The following is a 19,377-nucleotide window of genomic DNA, read 5'->3' as shown; positions in this document are numbered from 1 at the left end:
TGGGCCGGGCATGTTATCCGCAGCTGCAGCAGCATTACAAAAGTCCGTTATCCACCTGTATTTGTTCAGCGTTCCCAGCATACAGAAAAATCCAAAACGCCCAACTCACTGTCCCCTGAAGTAGGTACAGGGTTGTTCGTAAAAGTGCCGTGTACAGAACCATAGGTATAGCTGACAATTATGCATCGGTACAGGGCCTCTGGCACAAGACTGGATTCCCCAGAGTCAAAAGGTTTTCAAGTAGGAGAAACATCGGTAGAAAAGTCGTACCTCGTTTCAGTACAAAGTTGACCAGCTGAACCGAAAGACTACCTAAACTAGTGGTCAGAAAAGATACATAGTTACAGCATATGACCGTCAACGCACTGGTTCACGCGAGCCTATGCCACACAACGCAATCGTATATGGTTTAGTCACAACACATCCAGGTACCTAAGGCGTACACTATTATGGTTCGTAAAGAGAACTAAATAAAGCCACGATATAAGCAAAAAGAAAATAAAAGATCACATAAATATCTACTAGCCAAGCGATGCAGATCATTCGTTAAATGTTCAGTCTCGCTGAAGAGAACGTCCCATCCTGCGGACTCGAATTACTACAAGAATCCTATTTACAACGCTGTCACATAGTTAGCAAATGAGCCAAAGTTACATCAGGCTAGCACGGCAGCAGAATTACTCGCGTATTTACCGCTGTTCAGGCCAGGGTGATCAAATGCGTGACAGAAAGCCATGAGACGTGATAGGGGTGGGGGGGGGGGGGGGCAAGGTTCGAGCAACAAACAACCCTTCTATAGGAGAGAAAGGCAGAGCAAAAGTCTACAGGATGGGACAGAGTGGGGGAGATATGACGGTGGTGCAAGACGGGATATGACAGTACCAGATCGACAAGACAATAGATAAGGGAGGGACAGGATAGCATAAGCCGAGACACACACGGCTCTTGCCCTTGATACTTATAACAGTACCCTAATAACAATATCCTACGCAAACTTCGGGGCACGACTGATCCAACTCGCGGTACATTTAGTTTATAAAACTAGGCACGATGCTCGCTGGATTTCATGTGGACGACAAGCTCACATAAGATTCAAACTGAGATTCTTCGGACATTATATACCCATGTTAGATCACAAGGCCACATACGGTTTCCCACAAACTACAAACGTTAAAGCACACACCTAACTGGCCACGACAGGCATTCTATAAAGACACATAAGTTCGTGACTCCCACTCGAAAAGCAAAAGGCTACAACGTTTACCCTTTTTCCATCACACTACCGCTTCGCAGATTGACGCAGCTTGTCAATATTTCGTCCCAGGCACGTCAAATATCATCATTCGTCCCCCCACACACACGACACACAACAAACGAATATTCGGTGGTAGACTACATATACCAAAATCTTCACCCCTACTTCTCATCTACAGCTTGTTGGACGGAATCAGTCCATGTCTCCACAGCTGCCTCCACGGGCGCACTAACTCCTCTCATCGCCCTATCAGTGTTCGCACCTCCACTTCTCGCCGACATCCTCCGTAAACACCGCGCCGAGACAGCCCGCGGTGGCTTACTTCTTCCCGTCCAACCATCGCCCGTTAGACTCAAGTCGCTCGGTAGTCGCGAGTCTCCAGAGTTGAGTGTCAGGGAGCTGGGCAGGCCGGACCAGGCGGCTGGGTTTAGAGAGCCGCCGCCGGTGGTTAGGTAGAGTGTCTCGGCGGAGAGGGCGGTGAGGTCCTCTGTACTGGCGAGCGGAGCGGTGTCTGCGGTGCGGCTGGGTAGAGGGGGTGATATGGTGGTACCGATGTCGTTGTTACCGCCGCTGTGGGGGAGAGATGAGATGATGTCAGTGTCACACCAATTGTTAATGGGGGATAATAAATAGTGCAAAGCAACCAACCACGCATAGCTGACCGGGAAATGATATAAATACTGCACCAGAGCAGAGGGTCTAAAATGCACATTCAATGTTGCTGAAGTACAGCATTAGTGCCTCGTAAGCGAAGAACTTACAAAACGCGGTACGCATTCTTTTTTAATGGAATTTCTTAGCATTTATCACCCCTTGTATTTACCAAGCGATAATAAGCATTTTACAATGCTTTGATACATGAAGTTGAAATGACAGTGAAACCACCGCGATTCTTCACTTTACGGGAGCGCCGAAGCAGCGGTCGCGACGAGTTATGTAGTTCTCTTACCTGTCCCTAGGTGGCACGCTGAGCGGGCCGTATTATGGGCCGTGGGCCGCTGTCCAGCATGGCGTCTGTATCATCCAGTCTGACACCACGAGCCACAGGATGTCAGGGAGGGCACACACGGTTAGAGGTCATGTCAGGTCACTCGGCGTCACACGGTTAGCGCGGGTAGGGTACTGCTGTTATGTATGCATGTAACAAAATTCCGAGGGTTGGGGTCAACACGTCAAACCAGAAAAAAAAACAGTAAAATTAGGTAGCTACGCGAAGAGTCAGCAAATGCCGCCCTAGGGGCCTCATTATCTGATCAAATGACACACACAGAAAACTCACTCACAGATCTCTAAACTTTGTGACGGCTCCTCTTGGAGTAAAACGCAGCACAATGGGCACTTAAAAACCGATAACAAGCACAGGCGGTTAGTTGGTTCAATAAAACTCCACCATCCTCCTAAAAAGTGGCGTCATTTTCACACACGGTAGTTAGTAAAGCCGCATTCAGCGGGCCTATTCCATCAAGCACGCCAGCAGAAACAGCTTGGCAGACTTCAAGAGACAGCAGCCAGCCATAAATCTCACCAAGGCTCTCTGATGTTCTCACGGGGAAAGTGGGGCATTCCACGACAAATCGACCAAAAAAATCGCGAAATAACACCCTACCTCTCCAATTTTAATGAAATTTCGTCTATGTGGTTATCTAGCCCGGCGATTCGTTTTGTGACATTTTCAATCACATCCGTCGAATACTTTGGGAGATATTGCCCCAGACAACTTAATGACTAGCATAAAAACTATAAATTTCATCCGCGGATATTTCGCTAAATACTCATAAGATTCATATAAAACTGCATATCCCCACAATTGGAATTAAACAAAGATTTTTGTGATATCAATTATTTTGGAAAATTTTCGATTTTTAATTTTTTACATATAATTTATTTGTAAAAATCAAATTTTGAGAATGTGGCCATCTTTTTTTGCAATTTATTTTTGCAGTAAAAGTCTTCTCAACGCATTGCCATTGAATGATGAAAATATTAAAAAGGTGTTTTTCCTCTTAAGGTCGCTATACAACATTGAATTTCGTCGTACAGTGGAAACAATAACAATAACTGTCAACTGGTCCGAACTGAGAACGGTCAAATGTGATCGAGAGCTCATTGCAACTCTGTTAATTTTTTCTAAAGAGACTTAGGACACCTACGCAAGCTAAGCTAGGTCCCAAATAGTCAAAGACGTCATAATGACGTATTGTTCTCAAGAGAGCGAGGTTAAACCGCATGTGGCCGTGGGAGCGAGTACTATCCGCCTCTGACGGTTTTCTCATCACTGCTAGCCGTGCTAGGGACGCAATGGCGATAGAGCGCTGAAAGTTATTATAACTTATCTTCGATTTAGCTTGTGACACCAAATGAACTTTATATAGGGTCACTTCACTGAACTATTACGTCAAATAAGTAAGTCTATGTAATGTTAAAAATGTCGCAATAGCGAAACGCCCTCATTGCCAACAATTATTTACGAGGAGAATGTACTTCACGCATTCTTTGCAAGGTCCGATGTTTCAGTTTTGCTCCTGGACCTTGCGTGACGACCTAAAAACGCAACGTCATTTGTGACGTCACTAAGGCTGTTTGATGGGATAATTTTTCGTCAATTGATTCCAAACAAAATGAGGGCATTGAGGGAAGGGTCATCAATGTCTGAATCGACCAGATTCGTAACCTGAACGACTTCGTTCTGACCTTGACCTGAAGTAAGCACGTTAAGCTGAGCTTTCCAAAATATCAGCACACCATTCTACCCGGCGGAGCATCATAAATACGATGGTGCCAGATAAGTGTCAGGTACTGAAATGACGGTGCTGCGACCATTTGGGGATTTATTGACAGAAAATTAATCCCTGGTTCAGGGCATTTGACCTGACCACAGAGGTCACCAGTTGACCGTAATGACCGGGGAGAGCGGGGAGAGTTGTATCATGTCCAAGTTGTATCAGGGCGAATTGTGCCAAACTTATCCAATGGATGGCGTTCGCGACACGACCAGCCGACAAGGTTTTCCGGGCGCCATCTTTCCCTGTTCTGTCTTGTGGCTGAGTGGACGCGTCTCGAGGGGAGAGCCGATTTTATGTTTTTTTAATGTCATTCTAAAAAAATAAGTTGCAAGAAAATGTGTGTTCTGGGCATTTAGATGTGCACGAATTTGAAAGATCTCCGTAGCGGTGGTGAGGGTAGGTTCTAAAGCTGCGTGAGTGAAAACGGATTTCTCCAGCTGTCCGCTGTTTTTTTTAGCACGAGGATGTTCTTTCCAAGATGGCGGCTAGGTACATGTTGTATCAGAGCCGGGTGGGGTATGTTGTAACATGTATGGATGTATGTATGTATGGGTATGTTGCTTTTGATCGCGAAAGCTAAGCCCTGGCTCGCGTTTGTAGGTAGCTAGTCAATGCTCGTTCCATTTCGGCACAATGTGTTGGCTTCTTTGCTCTTAACGGGCCACTTTTGCGTCTAGTCTGTTGATGTTTCGTTCGGGTTGCATTGACCTAAGTTTGGTCTAATAAAGTGAAGCCTTTGAGCATACCTATGCATTGTATTAGCCCCATTTAATGTTGTTGCTATGTTCAAAACCAGTAGCAAGCACACTCCCTGAAACGTGAAACAGTGATACAAATTACCCCACCACGTGATACAACTCACCCAAGCCATGGGGCAAGTTGTATCAAAAACATTGTTCTATTCGGGAGACCGTAGAAGAAAAACTGGTAGAGGTAGCGGAAAAGTTACTTTGCACAAAAAAGCAGATGAATCAAGGAAGGGGATAGTATGGAAATAATGAGTTTATCACGGATAGTTACGAGGTTATGGGTCTCGGAGTAAAAACTGATACAACCCACCCCACTCTCCCCTATCATTACGGTCTCTCCTATCATTACAATCATTAACTGTATTTGGAAGAGGTCAGCTTAAGGTGTTTTCCTCAGGTCGAAGTCACATCAAAACCGCTGAGGTCAAGATGAGCTGGTCAAATGAGGCCATGTATCAGCCGTTTTCATGGCGGATGTCAGACGAATCTAGCCAAATCTGTTTTACTGTAGCTATTTTCATAACGTAATTTTGTTCAAATGTTTGATTTAAAAGGAAAGTCTGATAATATGATAAATAAGGTCAATAAGCAACTAGTGCAACCCAAGCTAAAGCAATTAAGAATCAACTATGAACCAAATTTGACCAAATCGCATCAACTATCAGTAAATGTGTGTTAGATACTTGTCGTGAAAGCAGCTATTTTAGGTATATGATTAGGTTCAGCAGGGTTCCGTGAGTTCACGCACTGGTGGCTTATTCGACTCGCGAGATTAATTCCAATCAAGGTTATTGACAATGACAAAAGAAAAACGATGACCTAAAACGACCATACAAAGTACTAGCATAGGTATACGACGTCATGGAAGGTCCCGAAGAATCGCCCTCTGCAAAGTGTATGAAATCACGATTACAGGTGTTTGATAATTGATGACAGGCTTCGTTCGTTTCCGGCATCAAAATAATAGTTTCAATGTTTCAATATTTCCCATTGACTTGTAATAGTGAAGTCACGTGGCCAGCTTGACCTCGGGTGAAAGTTAGGAAAGTTGGAGGAATTGATGTGAAATCTCAAGAGCCGTTACTATATGCCGTGACTTAAGTTTCATCCCCTGCAAAAGGCTCACTGAGGGCGCTGTAAAGCTGCAACTTTTTGCATCGTTCCAAGATTTATTTGTGCTGTCATAGGTCAGTAAGCTGAGCTCAGCCTCAAAATTCTGTTGGCGTAAAAAAAACGGCTTAAGTCAATGCTCAGGTAGGTAGGAAGGTATGTCAATTTCAGCTCTCCAGCCTTACAGCGTTGCAAACGATCTCGAGAAAACCGTTGGGGCTGCACATCAAACCTTCGGCCAGGTGGAAATAAAAATGCTATGGAAGTGAATGTTAGTGAAACATGGAGCATCCCAAGCCACTTAATACCTTGAAATACATTAATCCAAAACGTTTGAGATGCTTCCAGTTCCAGGAAAACAGAATACAATCCCGGCCAGTTTTCACGTCGGTACTTGTAATTTTGTTACCTGCATCCTCTCTGACCTGGTCACGCCCCAGGCAATTGCAATGAATTGCTTCCAAATGCCGCACTTTTGTCTCATATATTTTGTGTGTGGCATATTCAATAAGCAAACTCACTGAAAGCCCATTATTACATGGACAGAGCGAACATCATGCGGTTACTAGGGTGAGCCTTCTCCTCATTTGACCCTAACACAGCCTCGGCTGTTATGAGCGTTTACACGCCGATAACTCAAAAAGTTACCGGTCGATTTTCTTTTTTCTTTCACTATACGAGAGAATATACATTTGTGAGTATGTATGGTGAATTTCTAGTTAATCCAACAATAAATATGGCAGTTGGAAGCCTGCTAAGGGTAAGATGTCGCCCGCTGAAGCGGGATCGGCCGACGCGAGAAACGCGGCAATCACAATTTTGTGTTTACACACTCATAACTCAAGTTGTTACGGACCGATTTTCAAAATTATTGAATCATAGGATTGCCTGTACATTTCTCAGTCTTCTCACAAAATTTGACGCCAATCGAATATAATCAGCGGTAAGGAGCGCGATGTAAAGACGGAACCGTCCCGCCCCGGCACAGTCTACAATTCAGGCGGCGCGTAACGGCTAGCGCCGGCCGCCGCGCCGCCGCGGCGGCAGCGGGCAGGATGTTTGACTTTACACCGCTATCACTAGAAAAGTTGTGATCCAATTTTCTTATTTCTTGCACGAGGAGATCCGCAGTTCAATTTTAAACAGGTAGCCCAAATTTCACATTCATATTATGTTTGCGGCGCGAGTTATTGGCGAAAAACAGGAGGGGTGGGCGAAATCCCCCTTCCACTGCGCGTGTTAATATTGCCGTAAATAAAAAATTATATAAAAAGTTAAAGGCAAAACACCTCGCCAACTTTTTGTACATCTAATTTTCATATCCAGAGGCATCTTTTGGGATTATCTTTTTGGCAAAAATTTAATGGCCACATTTTGAAAATAAAAAATAAAAAATGTATTAATTAAAAAAATGTTGAGATTTTGAAAATTTTCAAAATATTTTGATTGATTATTTTTCTTCAGTCAATGAGGATTTCAATGATATACATATTAATGTAAGTTACAGGCCATATCTTTATATAATGTGAGTCAAAAAGAGGGTTACTCTGAGCATTTTGAAAAATGCCACTGGCTATAACTCGTAAACTGTTTGTAGTATAACGCTGAAAATAGGAGATTAAGAATCTACGGTACAGATAACCCCCTAGACGCAATTTCATCAAAATCTGATAGGTAGGGTGTTATGGCTTGGTCGATCTGTCGTGGAACGCCCCAAGTGGTCTAATAACTCACCCAGCAACTTCGTCCAGACTCTGAGACACCAGCCGGTCCTCCTCTTGCGACAGCGGCTGGGAGGGGCGGCTGGGGTAGCAGGTGGTGAGGTTTCCCGCCTCCAGACACTGCCGGGAGGAGACAGAGAATGGTGCGAATTACAAAACTGCGGGGACATAGGGAAACATAGGTGGAGTGTCAGACTCTTCAGACACTTGGAAGAACAGGGAAGAATTACAACACTGGAGCGAGCACAAGGAAAAAAGGGGAAACCCGAACCTAGACAGAGTCGAGAGAATAGGGCACTAACAAAGTTCTAACAAAGCATTAACTTACAAAGCATTCGATGTACATGTACGAGTACATCAATGCATCAAACCAAGCATCAGTCTGGAAAATATCGCCTGACTGAGAGATGTACATCAAGTAATGCGTGCAGTTTCCATTTCGTGAAAATCAAGGACAGCATGCATCGACATGGCGGGATTGAGGGGATTTCCAGACAACACAGTTTAATTATGGAAAATTAACAAATTTATCGAGTTAAAGGAGAAAATTTCACAGTAAACATTCGAAATGTCATGTAAATGCAATAAGTGAATCTAATGAAGCAGCTTGCCAATCGACATAAAATGACATGACATCGAAATATACCTTGCTTCATCATGCCTTCATTGCCATCCTATATTTCTCCTTCAGTCATGCCTCATTTCTCCCAGCTACAGAACTACAAGATACAAAACCAACCCAAGCTGCTAATGGATCAGCACATCCAACCAACTCCACACCAGCCATACACGGCGACTGTGGTAGAGGAGACATTATCGACGCTCTCTTCATCCTGGGCTACTCTGCCCGCGCTCTGCCCGACGGCCGGTTAGTTGCTCTCGATGGTGACGTGGGGCTCTCTCCAAAGGAAGTGCTCTCTCAAACTGAGCTATGTGGTGATCGGAGCAAGCTATGGAGAACGAAAACTGGCCGACCGTTGCTAAGATATCGTCTGTATAAGGACGGTCCCCCAGCCATTACGTCGCTATCATTCGCTTTGAGCGGTTGGATTGAACACACATGTCTCCAGGCTGTAAGGTTACCTGATGGGGATTGTCGCGGGAGAAATGGCGACGGCGAGCCCACGCTCTGTGTGGGTAACTTCACTGGCTGTTGGTCCTACGTTGGTCAAGCGACAACGGGTGCAGGAGACCAACCCCTCTCCCTAGAGCCAGGAAGATGCGGCCTGGCGGCTGCCGCGCACCAGTTGGGCCACTTGCTGGGACTACAGAACCAGCACCAACGACCCGACCGGCATCAGGTGATCCGACTGCGACCCGAGCACAGCCCATTACGTCGAATGGGGGATGGTGGCTATCGTCAAGCGGGACAATGCCGGGAGAGGAGACTTGCCGCATCGCCGCCACCCGCGCCTTACGACTTTCTGTCTGTGATGCAGCTACGAGCAGCAGCGTTTGCTGATGAGGATCAGAGACCGGTGTTAGTAGCGAAAGACGGTCGAAACCAGCATCTACTTGATTATCATGTACTAGCCGGTCTACGTCAGTCTCATTTCGATTTGTATACAGTCAACAAGCTATATGGATGTCAGCTAAGGCAGCGGAAAACTTGTGCTGCCTTCGGATGGCCTACCACAAGGTGTCGCAATTTTGGATATCTAACCGCTGATTGCCGATGCCGATGTCCACCTGAATACAGTGGGTCGATATGTGAACACCGCAACACCGCCGCTCCATCCTTGCCTCATAGTACGCTGGTTGAAGTAACCACACCTCAAACAGTGGAACTTAGCGACCGAGCTCTGAATGCAGACCCCGTACCAGGAGCACGTCTCGACTTTCAGTACGTCCAATTCGTCACAATCACTGCCATCGCGCCTTCTGATTCTGATAGAGTATCCGTCAGCCTCCGCATACATCCGTCCGCATTCCGCCCGCTAGCCGTCGATCCTCGCGGTGTTGCTTCACTGATTGCCAACCTACCCAACGAACATGAACTACTACTTCTTCTCTGGGATGGCAGTCAACACGCCGGTCTACGAGCCGAATGTTTTAGTTATGTGTGTAGAAACGAGTCGCGGGGTCCAGTGTTGCGTGGACGCTCCAGTCGTCTGGATATGACCATCAGTTCGGGGTTTGGAAGACTCCTGAGAGACCCGCACGCAACGGTTGTGCTCTTAGAAGCGATCGCGATGAAGGTGGAGTTTTTACCACGACCCGAGGCGACGTTGATCTTGCGAGAAACGGCTCCAGCCGGACACACGGCAGAATCTGGGGAGGAGGAAGAAAAGGAAGGAGGAAAGGAAGAGGAAAAGGGAGTGGAAGAGGACGAAGGAGGCGAAAATGTAGGAGATGAGGTAGAAGAGGAAAGCAAAAATCAAGACGAGGAGGGAGAGACAGAAAAATACGAAGATACAAAGGAGGAGGAGAAAGACCAAGAAGAAAAGGAAGACGAGACAGAAAAAGAGATAGATGAGGATAGAGTGAACGAAAAAGAGGAGAAAGACCATACAGAAGAAGAAGAAGAGATGATGCCTGACGGGAAGGCAGAGAAGCTGGCCGTCAACTACGGCCGCCGGTTGGAACCCGGGGAGAAACTGGTGGTGGCCGTTGGTGGAATGACCTTAGCTCTGCTGGTGGCACTATTTTGTTTTGTTTTTGCTAATTTTGTCTTTGGGGAGAACCGCCGGGCAGAGCAGAGGCGCTGAGACTTGGATTGACTGAACAGATGTGCTGAGAAGACTGGTCGGAAAGACATGTCGAGACAAAACACACTGGCATTAAAGACACTGATACGCCCGAGACTAGCCCTTGAGGGACACTGACATCAGGCAAACTCCGAAGCGGCATTGCAAAAGAAGAAGCAAAACAGCATCAAACAGATTGGTGGCCTGCGAGCTGACGGTTCCCAAAGCCCGACAGAAGTCGGTCCCCGAGGACACTATGTGGGCAGATAACTTCCAATAGGAACCCTAATGGAAAGTGCAACGACGCGAATCGTGCTGTCTGATCACCAAGGGCGGAGAGGAGAAAAAAAAAACGTTCCAAGATCACACCATTTGCAAAGCCGCCACTTGCAACAGGCAGAACCGGCGATGTTGTGTCACATTTACCGAAAACGAAGCGTTACGAGAGCAATACTCAGAAATGCACGCAAACCGCACATATCTCATGCCCTTCTGCGACATTAACATCGCCACATGAGAGTATCATTATAAATGTCAAAAAAAGGACAATTTTCGGACACATTTGACAGGCCAGACCGCGCATACAAATTTTCCAAGATCGGTACGAGTGTGAGTTCCGGAGGTTGATTTCGGGATGGCTGATTCGTCACATGTCAAGTGCGATGGCACGAGCAGCCAGCTTTTTGTCCGTCCACCCGTCTTGTTAATCCCGAAAACGACTAAACACATCAGCCTGACACTACCTGTGTGTTATTTTCTCCCTTCTCCGTACCTGCGTGCGGAAGTTGTTCCGCATCCTGCGCCGTTTCCTGGCGCCGGGACAGAGCCAGCAGTCCCGACACCGTCCCCGGCGGTACAGGTAGGCCGTCCACAGTGCAGCGGCCGCCACCAGGAGAGGCACGCCGGCCGCCAGGAGGGCCCTGTAGAGGCGGACCTCAGACTGATGGCGGAGACGGCGCTCCGAGTCTGAACCGGCGGGCGGGGCGCCGACGCCGGTGTAGTGGTAGTGGAACACGCTGCCGTAGAGCGTCAGGGCCAGCCCGATCAGAGTGCAGATGGTAGCTGCTACCGCTGGAAGGGGAGGTGGAGACAGGGTTATAGTTGGCACTCTGTTGGGAGCATAGTGAAAGGGGAAAAGTGAGAACACACCACATGCCATGGCACTTGATGAACAGAATGCAATGGAGAATGGGCAGAGGCAAATACCAGTTAAAACCATCTGTCAGAATATCTATCATTAGCTGATGGTCCATTGCATTGTTGGGCATGACTTGAACAATATATCTCCCATTCTGCCTGACCCATCTCCAGTCAACTGGACCCTTTCTAGGTTTTCTGTACTCTCCTCCAGACCACCCAGACTGCTCACACCTCACAGGTCACCCAGGTTCTCCCAAACATTGAACAACCCCTTCCTAACCTCTCATATGGTCACCACACCTCATCCTCCAACCAGTTCACTTCATAGACATGCCAGTGTGTCCAGCACACTCACCGATACTCATTGTACAGCATCGTCGCCGCCCATGCCTGTCCTGACTGATGCTGTCCAGGTAACCACCCCGTTCCGAGCCACCAGCTATGGTGGTCGGGTTGTACACCGTCTCTGGCTGCATGGTGACGTCACTGGCCACACAATGACATCACAAAATGATGATCACTGACCACCGACCTGGGGACAGAGTGTGAGAGTTATGGCATGACAGGGATAGCATGCGGTTAGTGGGAGCAGAAGTAGGCAGTTGAAGTCAGTGGGCGGGACGTCCCATCAGAACATAGACACATTTCTGGCTTTAACGGACAAGCTCTACTCTATTCCGATTTTGATGTCTCAATCTTGATGACCTCAAGCTCCACTGGAGTCAAGCTTTAAGATTCTGAGGCAACGCGCCAAAATTCTAATTTATTTACCAGCCGTTACTTCAAAACATATTTGCAGATGTGAATGACAAACACAAAATTATCAAATCAAAATTGCCAATTTGAATTTGACAATTGATTTAAATTCGATAGTTGATTGAAATTGATAGGGCCTAACTTCAATTCCACGCAATGACATGCCAATTTGAATTATTTACCCAGTCTGAGTCCGTTGATTATTCCGTATCCACACACTTATATCGATTCAATGCCTCGGAATTGACTTCCTACCGTCTGTCAAAAACCGTCGGGCCCCAATGTGAATCGATTCATATTACGAATTGGGCAAATTGACTTGCCAATTCGTTTTCGACTTTTTTCCGTTTTGGTTTCGACTTGTGAAAGCACAAGTTGCGACATACATGCAGCGCCTGCGACAAATGTGCATGAATGGAATGCTGTTCGATTCCTCATCTTAGCGAAGAAGCTGGGACAAGCGGACTGTAGTTGCCTAGCAACACGCCAGAATAACCAAGAGTTCCAACCAGTTGCCTAGCATTTTGCGGGAGATTTTCACATGGCTTTTCTGATAGAACAAAATCATTTTCGACGATGAAGCATTGGCGTTTGAGTTGCACGCTGGTGGGTGTATGGTCGGTGGGTGACTTCCGCATTTTCGATGTTCCGTGTTGGTACATAATTTTCAACTTAATCGATTTTACACAAACTTACTAAGATTCATAGTAGTAGGCAACCGCTTGGATTCATGTTGAGGCTGTTTGTAGATGTAATTTTATATAGGTAATAAAGATTCATTGATAAGTCCAAGTCAGTTTGGAAAATGACTTCAACTTAAGAAGGAATTTGGTAGAATGATTTGCACATACAAATACACTTGCAATTGCTATTGCAATATGGAACTTGGAGAATGTAAAGCAACTTTCTCATGCAATACATTTGCTCACTCCAGATGGACCGTAACAAATGGCAAGGAAATGTCCCAAAAGAACAGTTTTTTGCTTACATTGACAGCTTGAATGATGTTGTTCTATTCTAAATAATATGATTTGTGTCTCCATTTCAGCCTTCAGGATAAATTCATCCATTGGTTCTGCTGTCAATATGGAGAGCGGAGCCGACAATAAACCTCAGCTGACTGATACAGCAGCTGGGGAGCCCCCTCAGCAAGACGCGGCTAATCCTAGCGCAGTGACGCTGGAATCAGCCAACGATGGGGCCTTAGGACCTGGTGGTATGGCTGAACCAACTGAGACTTCTGGTGGTGGGACTGCATCAGCTGCTATGAGTGGCTCTGATCCGACTCCTGACGGCACTGAGCCTACACCTGGCACTGGAATTGAGACTGTTCATAGCTGTGGGACTGAGCCCTCTGCTCTCGACTCTGAGTCAACAGACCGTGGTGTTACCGAGTCGACACCCGGGGACGGCTCTGACCCCGCGATTGGCGACAAGCCGGGCGGGTTTGAGCTGTGGCGCGGTCGTCTGCGCTCAGCACGTCTCGTCGTGGCTCCGATGGTCGATCAGAGCGAGGCCGCCTGGCGTATGCTCAGCAGGAAGTATGGTGAGTGATCAACTACCTATGTCAAGCTCTGTTCAGGGCTTTGAAACTCGATACTGCATGACTTCAGCCCCTTTTGTTCTTCTCTAATCGTGTTTCTACGTAATATTCTGGCCCCCATCTGTGAAACCTGCCATCATATGTATTCTTTCGTTTGTATTCACGAAGCCGTGAAAATGACAATGCCTCCACCCCCTGTCCGCGCTTCTCAGGTGCCGAGCTGTGCTACACGCCCATGTACCACGTTAACATGTTCGTGAAGGACGTCAAGTACCGCCGGGAGTGTCTGACTACTTACCCCGAGGACCGGCCGCTCATCATTCAGGTTAGACGGGGACGGGGCACTGCGGCTCCGTCTTCTGTGGGACGGGATTATAGAACGCTTCAGCTAATATGGCAAAGGGTGCAAAGATTGGGATGGTGAGGATGATTTATGGTGGCATGCCGGCGCATCGGCCACCACACTTTGTGAACTGGATATATGTTAATTAAGGAAAATGTTCGGCCATTGATCAGTGATTTAGTCACGACAAAATCACGCTTCCGGAGAATATTATGCACAACAGTCGACTGGAGCGAAGCAAAAAGTCATCTGGCGGCACATAACCGATGAGCACTGCCAGTTTGAAGTTAATGTGGTTATTACTTGGGGGAGTTCATCCCTTTGCTTTCAACGGTTTGCTTTTACGACGTTGTATGTTTCCCGACTGACAAGAGCTATCTCACTTTACGACTTATGACCATCAGTTATGACTTTCGTTCCCCCCTACCTTACAGTTTTGTGCGAACAATCCTGCCACGCTTCTGGAGGCGGCCCGGTACTGCGAGGGAGGTCAGTTTGACGCACTGGATATCAATCTGGGCTGTCCGCAGTCGATCGCCCGGCGTGGACACTACGGCGCCTTCCTGCAGGATGAATGGGAGCTAATCAGTCAACTCGGTGAGTTTGGGGGGAGAAAATTCGGTGAATTTAGGGAGCTGATCATTCGACTTGGAAGATTAGGGAGCCTTTCAGCTAGCGATTGCTGAGCAACTATGCTGAAAATATTCATGTTTTAGCGGGTACTTTTTTCTGTTCTGACGTCCGCTTGTACGTCTGCTTCCAGTGAAGGTTGTTCACGAACAGTCCCGGCTGCCGGTCACCTGTAAGATCCGCATTTTCCCCGAGCTGGAGAAGACTATCAGGTGAGTCCCTCCGACAGTCGCGTTATTATTTTATCGGAGGTTCGTTATATTGGTAGACATTGCATTACCCTCACGGCTGACATGTCTAACATTGTCGTAAGGTATGACGTATGACGGTATCGGGTATCCCATAATGTGAACCGCTATACCGTAACAAGGTGCAGCAATACAATACCCTGTAGTTTGCCAGCTTTCCGTTGTGTGTGTACTTTTATCATCTCTGAGCATATAGTGTATAGATCATCTCTGACAGTATCCCCGTTATTTATCCCGTGTTTATCATTCCATTCATGAACACAGCTGTACTTAACCTTGTTATATCCCGTCCTATTTTACCAGGTACGCGCGTATGCTGGAGTCTGCCGGGTGCCAGCTGCTGACTGTCCACGGCCGGACTCGGGAGATGAAGGGACCGCTGACGGGACTGGCCGACTGGGACGCCATCAAGGCTGTCAGGTGAGTGCCTGGGACGCCATGAAAACAGTCAGGTGAGGATGGTACTTGGATGACTTGCTCAATGCTCGAACACATATGCACTGATCGTACAAACTCGCCTTTAAATGGACCGTACTCTTTTCTTTACCGTCTAATTTGAATGAATCGTCTGTGATGCTCGGTACTATAATCCACCGACCAATAACTGACTGTGCGATGTTCATATATGATGTTGTACACTGCAGTATGATGCATCGTATTTGTATTTACGTCAGCAGACACTCTACAACAGGGTGGCTATTACGTGTCAAACCTTCCTCGGTGTGCACTTAAAATTATTTCCCACCATGTGGTAGAGTTGCGCTTTTTCTGACCACCCCATCCCTTGCAGTGTACGATGTTTTTGTTTGCATACATTTTGACCTATTATGGCATTTAACCCTCACAATAACCCTTCTCTCCCAACAGAGAAGCAGTCAGCATCCCCGTCTTCGCCAACGGCAACATCCAGTACCTCTCCGACGTACACCGCTGCCTCGAACACACGGGCGTCCAGGGCGTGATGACTGCTGAGGGGAACCTCCATAACCCAGCTCTGTTCGCTGGGCTTCATCCTCCGGTGTGGGAGGTGGCAGAGGAGTATCTTCAGCTGGCCAGACGGTACCCGTGTCCTCTCAGCTATGCGAGAGGACATGTGTTTAAGATACTGCACTACTGGTGAGGAGGATGGGGAAGAGAGAAGGGAGGGATGGGGAAAAGAGAGTGGGGATTTCTGGAACTGTTGGTTTCAGCTCCCTACTAAAAGTATGTGTTTTGTGTGGGGCCGATGGACGATGATCATCTTCCTCTCTCTTGACTGTAAGTTGTGTTTCTTGATGGTTTCCGTCGGCCCATTTGATATTCTTTCAATCGACTAGTTGATCTCTGTCGGTTGGTCTCAGGCATTGTTTTTGGAATTTGTTCCGTACTCTTCAAAGTCTGATGTCTTCCGTGTTCCATGATTGATGTTTTGGTCCTATTTGTCTGATAAGAATGCGATGTAACCCGTCCCTAACCGCTTGACACCCTCCAAACTACGGTGTGAGCTCTTTTAGTCACCAATCATTCGTTCTCCTCGATTGATGTCTGTTCTGCCGTGTTCTCTAACCACGTTACCCCCTCTCCAGCCTCCTGATGCCGTCCAACCACGACGTGCGTCAGCTGACCGCGCGCGCCTCGCGCCTGGAGCAGCTGGAAGAGGCCGTCGAACTGCTCAGACAGCGGTACAGCCACCTCACGGAGCCCGGGGCGGTCGAGTGGCGGCCGGCGCCCGACGATCCGCCGGTGCTGGCCCGTCTGCCGCTGTCGCCGCTGTTCTGTCAGCCGCACGAGAGGGAGCCCATTGAGGACCACCTGAAGAAAATGCAGGTACGGCCTGGGACTTCGTTGGAGAGTGGAAAGAGTAGAATGGCGGCTTGTGCTTGACGGGTTATATGAAAGTTTGTGGTTGAATTTAGTCGAATTACGAAGATGTTTCGTGTTTGTAACTCCAGCTGCTAATGAGGCTTAAGCTTTTGGCAGGGATGCGGAGCCGTGGAAATTTGAGACAGCTTCGGCTCCGGCTCCGGCTTCGGAGAAATAAAATCGGCTCCGGCTCCGGCTCTGGCTCCGGGTGAAATGTCATGGCGGCTCCGTCTCCGGCTCCGACTCCGGGCAAAATGTGCCGGCTCCGGCTCCGGCTCCGCACGCCTGGCTTTTGGCCATTTGCTCAATGATACGGTTTATTTTCTTGTTTGTTTTATTGCTGTGTATCGTTTTCGCTTTATCGATAGATTTATCAGCCTCCGTTAATATTGGATTAGACGTTTTACTGAAAAATGCTCTATACGTCCACCGTCTGCCCCGCGCTATTGATTTGCAGTCTCGTTTGGTTCTGTGTATAGACTTTACCAGGCCTTTTCGGTTCTGTTCTCTACCATCAGGCTAATGCCGACAAACAGCGTCGTGAGCAGCAGGAGCAGAAAGAGCGGAAAGAGCAGCGGGAGGAGGAGGGTGACGACACCCCGGCCCGACCACCGGCGCGCGCGCAGGACCCCAGCGCGCTCAGCAAGCGCAAACTGAAGAAATTGGCGCGAGGGGCCAAAGTTGGCGCCAACCGCGCCATCATGGAGCGGTGTAGTCTGTGCTGCAACCCACGGGTAGGTGTGAGAGGGGGTGAGTGGGGAGAAGGAAGGCTGTGGGATAGACGTGTTTGTTGTGGGAGCCAGTTTGGATGTTCGATTTACCTGCTTGACGTTTAGAGATTGATCGATTTTTAGCTTAGCTGCGCTGCAGAGGTTGACGTTAGTCGAAACTTGCTAATGGTAGTCTTAATTATTTTTTCTTCGTTACCCCACCATTGGCGCTATATGACCCTCTTTTCCCATAGTTGATAGTTGATATCGCATGAGACTTCGTTATCCCCTTAACGACCTCATGCTATATTTGGTTATCCGTCATCGACATAAATGTGACTCTTCTTCATCCATTTAGTGGTTATGCTGCCCTTTATTTCCCCGTCAAAGGCCCCGTGTGATCTTCCTTTCCCTGATAGGAGACTCCATAGATGTTTCGCTTCTCACTTAGTGACCGCTCTCCTCCTTACATCCCCAGGGTCTTCGCTGCGAGTTTCTGCTCTGCCGCCTCCACTGTCGGGACAAATGTTACGAACATAACCTGGACTGTCCCGGTCACCGGATTCTGGTCAAGACCAAGCGACAGAACGCCAGGGATTGGCATGATCGGCAGAGAAGGCTGAAGGAGGTTGAAGAAGATGGGGAGAGTGCAGGTGGGAAAGAGGGTGTGGGGAATGGGATGGGTACTTCAAATGGAGAGGAGGTTGGGAAGATGGAAGTGCCCAATGGAGAGAAAGCTGTGGAGGTAGACTCATCCAAAAGAGGGGAGGTAGTTAAAATGGACTCGTCCAAAGGAGGGGAGGAAGTGGAAATGGACTCGACTAACGGGGTTGGGTCGACTGGTTCTGGTGAAACAGCTGTAAACTCCGCCGCCCCCGCCGCAGTCAGCTGATAGGTGACGATAGGTGACCTAACTGGTGACCTTGATTGGTGACCTTGGTTGGTGACGGCCATGTTGACCTCAACTGGTGACCTCTGGAGATCGAGTACCTTGTATCGGGTCTGGAATCGGTCACATTGTTGGATGGGAGGAGAGGCAGCAGCTGATGTGTTTTGAAGCCTGTGGTGGGTGTCACATATTGATATGCAATCAGTCTGAAGTTCAAGTGTGCAGATGTTCCGGTTAGGGAATGCTTGACTGAAGGTGAACTTTGGTTTTGACGTTGACTGACATTGTCTAAAGCTAAGTTTTAGCATTCAGTGCTCAGTGGGACGGAGGCTAAAAAAAAATCCGCGATCAATGACTCAGGGTTATGGGTAGGAAGTGCGGTTTAGGATGAGCTGAGTCAGTCTTGTGAATCTGAGACTGTCGTGAGTCCGAGTTTGTCGAGAGGACCTAATCAATCCAAACTGAGTCAGTTGGCGCCTGAGTCTGGCTATGATTGTTGGTGTGGGCTGAACATGTGACTCTGAGACGATGGGAAGGGACGTTTGCCTGAATTCAGTCAATATGGGTGCGAAACGCGAGTGTTTTCGAGTCTTGTTGGATGTCTTGTTTTCCGAGGTGTAGTGCGTTTGTCTAGGAGTGGGTCTGATTCTGAATGATCAGATATGATCTGAGTCTCCGTCAGTCGTGAGGATGGATGTGTTAGAGTGAGAGACGGGTCCTCACCGCCGTGGGTTTCATCACTCGCTGTTACGTGCCGTTTGCTCAGTATTGTTCTGCTCAGAAAATGAATACGGCCCGCGCCAGTGTTGTGACTTTTGGCTCTGCAATGATGGTTCTGCTGTTTTGTTTTTAAGCGATCTTTTTTATTGAACAGACAATAAAAATGTGATTATGAATTGATATCGACTGGTAAGCCTTGTCCGTCAGCATTTTGCCACATCTAGCTCACTGCGTTCCATACAGAGTCTGTT

The 19,377-nt window shown here is 47.7% G+C and overlaps 3 protein-coding genes across 7 annotated transcripts; 2 read left to right on the top strand and 1 right to left on the bottom strand.

Annotated features, from left to right (window-relative positions):
• Positions 1-49: 49 nt before the first annotated feature.
• Positions 50-12,571, bottom strand: LOC122367246. The gene is made up of 6 exons (XM_043340186.1): positions 12,384-12,571; positions 11,801-11,977; positions 11,078-11,376; positions 7,632-7,738; positions 2,205-2,283; positions 50-1,825 (listed from the first exon to the last, which is right to left on the bottom strand). The coding sequence occupies exons 2-5, from the start codon at positions 11,919-11,921 to the stop codon at positions 2,211-2,213; spliced, it is 600 nt and encodes a 199-aa protein (XP_043196121.1). The 5' UTR covers positions 11,922-11,977; positions 12,384-12,571; the 3' UTR covers positions 50-1,825; positions 2,205-2,210.
• LOC122367244 (X-linked retinitis pigmentosa GTPase regulator-interacting protein 1-like) lies at positions 8,085-11,044 on the top strand. The gene is made up of 2 exons (XM_043340185.1): positions 8,085-9,884; positions 9,969-11,044. Exons 1-2 carry the CDS (start codon positions 8,248-8,250, stop codon positions 10,324-10,326), a joined length of 1,995 nt encoding a protein of 664 aa, XP_043196120.1. The 5' UTR covers positions 8,085-8,247; the 3' UTR covers positions 10,327-11,044.
• Positions 12,572-12,702: 131 nt separating the features above from the next.
• On the top strand, positions 12,703-19,308 carry LOC122367255 (tRNA-dihydrouridine(16/17) synthase [NAD(P)(+)]-like). 5 transcript variants are annotated; one of them, XM_043340198.1, is made up of 10 exons: positions 12,703-12,807; positions 13,250-13,747; positions 13,957-14,069; positions 14,522-14,684; positions 14,851-14,929; positions 15,269-15,385; positions 15,833-16,081; positions 16,531-16,771; positions 17,326-17,541; positions 17,996-19,308. In XM_043340198.1, the coding sequence occupies exons 2-10, from the start codon at positions 13,288-13,290 to the stop codon at positions 18,407-18,409; spliced, it is 2,052 nt and encodes a 683-aa protein (XP_043196133.1). In that variant the 5' UTR covers positions 12,703-12,807; positions 13,250-13,287; the 3' UTR covers positions 18,410-19,308. The 5 variants fall into 5 exon arrangements, with proteins under 5 accessions (XP_043196133.1, XP_043196134.1, XP_043196137.1 ...); XM_043340199.1 differs by having other exon boundaries at positions 12,794-12,822; XM_043340202.1 differs by having other exon boundaries at positions 12,796-12,857.
• Positions 19,309-19,377: the final 69 nt, after the last annotated feature.

This window comes from Amphibalanus amphitrite, unplaced genomic scaffold (assembly GCF_019059575.1).
Source record: "Amphibalanus amphitrite isolate SeventyFive unplaced genomic scaffold, NRLGWU_Aamphi_draft 000859F_arrow, whole genome shotgun sequence".
Taxonomy (NCBI): domain Eukaryota; kingdom Metazoa; phylum Arthropoda; class Thecostraca; order Balanomorpha; family Balanidae; genus Amphibalanus; species Amphibalanus amphitrite.
This window is presented reverse-complemented; position numbering and strand designations above follow the sequence as displayed.

Excerpts from the sequence above, each read along its gene's own strand:
- LOC122367244 (XM_043340185.1), top strand. The coding sequence starts at position 8,248 with ATGACATCGAAATATACCTTGCTTCATCATGCCTTCATTGCCATCCTA. Across the intron at positions 9,885-9,968 it reads GCTCCAGCCGGACACACGGC|AGATGAGGTAGAAGAGGAAA; the intron begins AGAATCTGGGGA and ends CGAAAATGTAGG.
- LOC122367246 (XM_043340186.1), bottom strand. The coding sequence starts at position 11,921 with ATGCAGCCAGAGACGGTGTACAACCCGACCACCATAGCTGGTGGCTCG. Across the intron at positions 11,377-11,800 it reads ATGCTGTACAATGAGTATCG|CGGTAGCAGCTACCATCTGC; the intron begins GTGAGTGTGCTG and ends CTCCCCTTCCAG. Across the intron at positions 2,284-7,631 it reads AGTCTGGACGAAGTTGCTGG|ACTGGATGATACAGACGCCA; the intron begins GTGAGTTATTAG and ends TCGTGGTGTCAG.
- LOC122367255 (XM_043340202.1), top strand. Across the intron at positions 14,930-15,268 it reads GAGCTGGAGAAGACTATCAG|GTACGCGCGTATGCTGGAGT; the intron begins GTGAGTCCCTCC and ends CTATTTTACCAG. Across the intron at positions 16,772-17,325 it reads ACCACCTGAAGAAAATGCAG|GCTAATGCCGACAAACAGCG; the intron begins GTACGGCCTGGG and ends CTCTACCATCAG.